Source organism: Mustela putorius, unplaced genomic scaffold, assembly GCF_011764305.1.
Source record: "Mustela putorius furo isolate JIRA1106 unplaced genomic scaffold, ASM1176430v1.1 tig00003870_pilon_pilon_pilon, whole genome shotgun sequence".
Taxonomy (NCBI): domain Eukaryota; kingdom Metazoa; phylum Chordata; class Mammalia; order Carnivora; family Mustelidae; genus Mustela; species Mustela putorius.
The window spans coordinates 4,898,649-4,905,533 of NW_025422022.1; the positions used below are offsets into that span (position 1 = coordinate 4,898,649).

General features: G+C 41.9%; 1 protein-coding gene across 2 annotated transcripts in view; it reads left to right on the top strand.

The window, feature by feature from the left end:
- The window catches only part of RIOK1 (RIO kinase 1), a 28,545-nt gene extending 21,892 nt beyond the window's left edge, over positions 1-6,653 (top strand). For both annotated transcript variants that reach the window (XM_004753677.3, XM_045066981.1), the window contains exons 14-17: positions 1,062-1,181; positions 1,999-2,052; positions 4,073-4,225; positions 5,075-6,653. In XM_004753677.3, coding sequence (XP_004753734.1) covers positions 1,062-1,181; positions 1,999-2,052; positions 4,073-4,225; positions 5,075-5,185 — 438 coding nt within the window. In that variant the 3' untranslated portion in view covers positions 5,186-6,653. The remainder of the gene's footprint in view (positions 1-1,061; positions 1,182-1,998; positions 2,053-4,072; positions 4,226-5,074) is intronic.
- Positions 6,654-6,885: the final 232 nt, after the last annotated feature.

Below are 6,885 nucleotides of genomic sequence, written 5' to 3' on the forward strand. Positions count from 1 at the left end.
AGAGAGCCAGCAGATTACCAAATAGTGAGCAAGAGAGAGGGGGAGAGAGAGAGAGAGAGCACAAGAGTACCAGCAGGGGAGTTGGAAGGGGCGACAGGCAGAGGGAGAAGCAGGCTCCTTGCTGAGCAGGGGTCCCGATGGGGGACTTGACCCCAGGACCCTGGGATCACGACCGAAGCTGAAGGCAGACGTTTGACTGACTGCGCCACCCAGGTATCCCTTATTATAGCTTTGCAGTGTAGTCTGAAATTAGGGCATATCACGCTTCAGATAGAGAACATTTTTAAAGAACCCATTGAAACATGATTCAAGAAGGAAAAGCCCATTTCCATACACAAATGTGAATTTTTAAATGATTTAAATGTTGATTTTGGTACCATTGTAGACTTTAAATATTTATGTGTGGTGAAAAAGAAAATTATTTTAATCTTGGGGATCAGGGTATTTTTTAGAAATTTATTTATTTGTTTGAGAGAGGGAGAGAACAATTGGGAGGGGCAAGGGAGAGGGAGACAGAACATCAAGCAGACTGCACACTAAGCACAGAGCCCGACATGGGGCTCGATCTCAGCACACCTTATCTGAAGCCAGGAGTCCATCTTTCAATCAACTGTGCCACCCAGGTGCCCCTATAGTGGACTTTTTATCAAAAGTTCTCAGACTGTTAGTGTGATGGATGAATATAAGGTACCCTGTATTTATCAGCACTTGTGAATTTTCACTATAGTAGGTGAGATTTCCACGTAAGAATATGTTCCTTTGTAAGGCATGGCCAGGGCAGTACTTGCTAACTGCAGCTCCATTCCTTTCTTTCCCACTCAAAAGCTTTTGGGAATGCACACGAGGGGAAAGAGGGCACTTCAAATCATTTCATTTCAGTTTCATTATTAGTAACAAAGTCTTTTTGGGATGCCACACAGCAACGCCCCTGTGTGCAGAGAGCCTGGCTGAGAATCAGTGCTGTAGATGGTGACGGACTGCTCTGACGGGGTGGGGATGGGATGCTCAGGGAATGAGAGAGGCGTGTAAATAACCATTTTGATTTTCCTTTTCTCTGTTAGGTGTTTAAGCGAGCATATATTCCTAGAACCTTGAATGAAGTAAAGAATTATGAAAGGGATATGGATATCATGATGAAATTGAAGGAGGAGGACATGGCCATGAATGCCCAACAAGACAATGTGAGTAGCTTGGTTTGTACGTAGATTTATCTTTAAGCAGATTTATAGAGGAAGTTCCTGTCCCACACCTGCCATCTTGAATCTTGGCTTCTGGTCTACTGAGATGGCTGTTTCCCTTTGCATTAATAGATCCTCTGTGCACATTGGATGTAAAGGGAATTCACTGGTATTTGTGAAAGAAAATGGCACATTTGAGTCCAACAGACTATATTTGCAGAAAATGGAAGATCTGTGTAAAGTCTGGGCTGTAAATAATTATTACACTAGGTCCATTAACATACATATTTTAAGGTTTGCAAAATTTCTTCCTGTGGAAAGGCCAGATAGTAAATATTTTAGACTTTGCAGGCTAAGAAGCAAAATTGAGGCTATTATATAGGTCATTATAAGATAAGAAAAAAATTTTCTCCAAAAATTGTTGAAATTAAAAGTCCTTTAATAATAATTGAATACAGCTTTTCATGATTCCGAATACTGAGAGAAGAATGGAGTTATTTGGGGGAGGAGAATACATTCATTCCGTTTAATTGAGAATCAAAGTTAGAATTTTCTATTATAAAATTGGTTGCAGACGTTCATTTGTAAAAACCGTCAGGCTGTGTGTGGGCTGTGGGCCGTTGCTCATGCCTATATGCTTGGTGGGCAAGAATGATACACCACACTGTGAACTTGCTGTGTTAGCCAGGGGATAAATTTAAGCACCTTTTAATAATCACAGAAGATTATGAGCCCAGAGTGTTCACTTGTAATATTGCAATGTGTGTTTTTCACTGTCTAGCTTTATGTTGATTCTTCTTTTTGTCTTTCCTGTTTTAAGATTCTGTACCAGACGGTTACAGGATTGAAGAAAGATCTGTCTGGAGTTCAGAAGGTATAAGAACTTGTGTTGCTCCTCATTTACACAAATACTCTCTGGAAGCATATAAAAGCTACTGCATGCTAGAATTAAACTAACAATAGTATTACTATTATAGATACTTTCGAAGTTATGGGCATTTTCAGAAATGCTGTATTTGTGTTCACTTTTTTTTTTTTTTTAAGATTTTATTTATTTATTTGACAGAGAGAGAAATCACAAGTAGGCAGAGAGGCAGGCAGATGGGGAGGGGGAAGCAGGCTCCCTGCTGAGCAGAGAGCCCAATGCGGGCCTCGATACCAGGACCTTGAGATTATGACCTGAGCCGAAGGCAGAGCCTTAACCCACTGAGCCGCCCAGGTGCCCTGTGTTCACTTTTTTTCTTAACTATAAAAGTGAATTATAGGAACTTGTGGTTTATTTCTGTCTCCCAATTGTTCTGTTTTTGTTGCTGAGGCATTGATACTTTTTATATCCTGGTCTTTATTTATGGAATGTTTAATGATAACCAGGTGTTTCTTGAGGTTTTCACAGTTAACAACAACAAGGAAATCTGGTCTCCTACTAGTATAAAACCTGTTGCAGACCATTCTCACGGGTTTAGCAGTCTTACAGTTCCTGGATTCCTGTAGTGTTTTTTCTTGAAACAATCTTGTTTTTCTTTACATTTTTAGAATTATGTGGATTAACTAATATAAGCAAAAATAAAGGCACTTTTTGCTTATTTTAATGTTTTGTTTTGTTTTTAAATAGGCTCCATGTGGGGCGCCTGGGTGGTTCAGTTGGTTAAGCATCTGCCTTCGGCTCAAGTCATGATCCTAGGGTCCTGGAATCAAGTCCTAAGTTGAGTTCCCTGCTCAGCAGGGAGCCAGCTTCTCCCTCTGCCTCTGCCCCTCCCTTCACCCTTCCTCTGCTTATACTCATTCTCTCTCTCTCTCCCCCTCACTGTCTCACTCTCTCTCTCTCCCAAGTAAATAAATAAAATCTTTTAAAGAAAGTCTCCATACCCAACATGGAGCCCATTGTGGGGCTCGAACTCATCTGAGATCAAAACCTGAGCTGCGATCAAGAGGCAGACATTGAACTGACTCAGCCACCCAGGCGAACCTATTTTAATATTCTTTTTTTGTTTTTAAGATTTTATTTATTTATTTCACAGAGAGAGATCACAAGTAGGCAGAGAAGCAGGCAAAGGGGGAGGGAGAAGCAGGCTCCCTGTGGAGCAGAGAGCCCGATGTGGGGCTTGATCCTAGGATCCTGGGATCATGACCTGAGCCAAAGGCAGAGGCTTTAACCCACTGAGCCACCCAGGCGCCCCCTATTTTAATATTCTTAATTAAAGGCTTAAATATGAAGGATCATAGTTTGCTTTTCAAAAATTTACTGTGTCTTTGTTTTTGGAAGAATTGAATTAGGAAAACTCAAACGTTTGGTATGTGTTACATCTAGTAAGTGCTATGGGGTGGTCCTGCCTTGAATTCCAGCCCATGAAGGTTTTGTGAAAACTGACTAGAAAACCTTTCTGTACAATTGCCTTTTAAAGATCATTTTTTCTTATAAAAGGAAAATCTGTTTTTTAAAAAATGGTTCCTGCTCGTTTAAAAACTGCTAAACTTCCTCGGGGAGAAAAAGCACAAATTTCTCTTATTTAAATATTGTTTTCCTTCTCGATTAGATTAATAGTAAGTGTTGCTTGAAATTCAGTTCATAGGAAAACAGCTGTGAAGTTATCCAAATAAATCTTTATTTCTTCACTTCTATCTGTATTTTTCATCCTTCCAAACCGCAGCTCAGTTCTGTCGGTGATCTGGGTCACCCCGTGAAGCCCCGGTTCCTTCATCTGGGTGTGTTCTGGAGCCTCACTCGATGTGCCGCTTCCTTGCTTCCTCTCTGATGTCGAGTCTGTTGTTCTCGATGTTTCAGTACAGGTTGTGGTTGTTCACCGTATAACTGGAAGGCTGAAAAATCTGAATTTTAGCATTAACGCTTTGGACAATAGTGGTTTAGAGTAACGTGGTTTTGTAATATTTTCAAGGTCCCTGCCCTTCTAGACAATCAGGCTAAGGGAGAGGCTTGTTCTGATTCAGAAGATGCTAGAAGCTCTGAGTGTTCTGACACAGAGGCTGAAGAGCAGGAAGACCAGGCCTGCTCCAGGAAACCCAATGTTGACACCGAAGTTGATAAAAAGGTGAGCCGAGGATGGAATTTCTCTTGTTTTTCAGCATAGCAGCAAAGCCAGTTTCATATATCTGTGCTCAAGATTAGATGATTAGATTAGTAGATTGTAAGGGCTGGAAACATTATTGATCAGTAAGTACTTGTAGTTGTAGTGCTAGTTTCTACGTGTGAGCTTTGCCTTTGGAGGTCACATCGTGTGGAGATTGGGCTTCTGTTAGGAGCTCCCCGGGCACTGCCTGGAGAGAGGACACACTGAATTCATTGATTAGGAATGATTGTCATTCACTTGAAACACAACTGATGTTGGAGTTGTCTCGTAGTGAAATACTGAACGGCTGTTTCGCAGGGGATTTGCAACTAAGCCGGTATTTCCAGAATCTAAAAGATTGATTCCACTCTTAAGTCATTGGCATGAGACGAATGATACGTGATTGCTGTCTAAATGTTCCTGTTCATTCTTAGCTTAAGTCTTTAAACCCTACAGTGTTCTGGTCCCTAAAACTTCTGAGAGACATACCCAAGTTAATGCTCACATTTTCTCTCTATGTCTATTGCAAATACTTTGTCTCTTTCCAACCTTTATTTCTATTAGAATATGAAGCTTGTGAAGAAACAGCTGCAAACTTTAAGAGTCCTCCCAGATATTTCTGTTGGGCACTCTTCAAATTTCTATTAAGAAATGCTAGAGACAAATCTGGAACCAAACTGTACCGCCCCATCCTAATTATTTTCATCTTTCCTGTTATACTCACTTTTATCCTTTCACATGTATCTTCTTACTTAGTTGTAATAGTAAAATGAATACTCTTGAGTGAAATCTGCAGGTTCCTTTCTTTTTTTATTTTGTTTTGTTTTACAGGAGAGAAAAAAGATGGTCAAGGAAGCCCAGAGAGAGAAAAGAAAAAACAAAATTCCAAAGCATGTGAAAAAAAGAAAGGAGAAGACAGCTAAGATGAAAAAGGGCAAATAGAACGAGAACTCGAGACATAGAATAATCTTCCACAGTCGCTTTTCCCGCCCGCGCGATGAGCTGCGTCTGGAAGGGGTTCTCACGGCGGTGTCGTGAAGACGGGGTCACGTGTTCTCATGTAATCACGTAACAAGCTCTAAGCTCTCCTCTCTAGAGCCTCTCACTGCCTCCGGGTGGTACTGACAGAGGATTTATTTAAACTACTATTTTAATGAAGAGCTTTTTATAATTTTATTTTTATATGTATTTTTTTCTCCTGCAATATGTTTTTGGAAGCCTCATGAATGTTTGAATGTGACCAGCATCTGTAGTCTAAATGTAAAATTCAAGGCACTCTGGACAGACTTGGGCAGATCGTTTTCGCTTTGCTCGTACCTACCAGGGACCCATCTGAAATCCCCTGATCCCAGGGCTACAGTTTCTGTAGAAGAGAGTTTCGCCTGTAAGAGGATTCAGTTGGCTCTTGATGTCATCATCCGCTGGGACTCTGTGCCCTTGCTCGTTTGGGATGCCCTTACTCATCGCCTTTATTACTCTCTTGAGTGAAGACATCGCAGTCTATGAGCTATTTCACATCGGCTCTTTGGCCTGTTTGCTCATTCATTGAATATTTGAGTGTTTTAGGAGCTAGGGATATAGCAGGAAACAAGACTGAAAAATTACCACCTTCAGGTACTTTACATTTTGAAAGCAAGACATTCAACAGATAAGTAAAAAAAACCAATATCAGTAGGGGGTAAATTCTGTGGTGAGAAATAAAGCTGAACAGAGCGAATGCTGGGGAGGTGGGAGTTTGCAGTTGAAAAACAGGCCGCACCGAGCAGCTACATTCGAGCAAATACTTGGAGAATGTGAGTCATGTGCGTGTCAGGAGAGAGGATTGTTCCGGGCAAAGCAAACAGCAAGTGTGAAGCCCCCGAGGCAGAAGTGTGCCTGAAATGTTCCAGAAACAAGAGGTTCCCGTAACTGAGAAAGAGATCAGGTGGTGCGAGGCTCTTAGAGGGTTTCGAGCAGAGGAATGATATGCTCTGACTTGTGTTTTGGAAGGCTCTTGCTCTCTCTGGCCTTGGTGGGGGCCTGAGTCAGAAGCGAGGGTGGGAGACGGGTCGGTTACTATAGTAACGCACGTGCGAGCTGGCGATGGCTCCATTCTCAGGATAGCAGCGGACATGACAGTGGCGTGATTCTAGGTTTAACAGAGTGGAGCGAACTGGATGCGCTAAGGGAATATGGGAGGCGTATGACTGAGGGACGGTGTCAGGGTTTATGACCCAAGCGACTGCGAGACTACCGCAGTTGTCACTTCCGGTGCTGGGAAGCTATGTGGCTGGGGCAGCAGAGCATGGAAGTCCAAAGAAATGATCAACTTTTAATTTTTCTTACCGTATATTTTCTATTGGAAATGCCTACTTTAGCCTTTGCATCGGAAACAATTGCTACAAATAAATTGAGTTTCCCTGAAACTGAAGCTTGCACCTGGTGGTTTTATGGTTGGTGGGCTACTAGGGGAGGGCGGGGCACGATCAGCTGAGCTGATTTTAGGTCGTCTCCTCCCCTCCTGACTTTAAAAAAGTTCAAAATCCAAAATGTAAATTTGGGGCTACAACAGTAGCCCCTCTGAAATAGCCTACAGTTAGCCAGAGAGAAACTGACTTAGCAATCCTCTACGTGTTCCGGGTTTTATCTTCAGGATCTTCCCT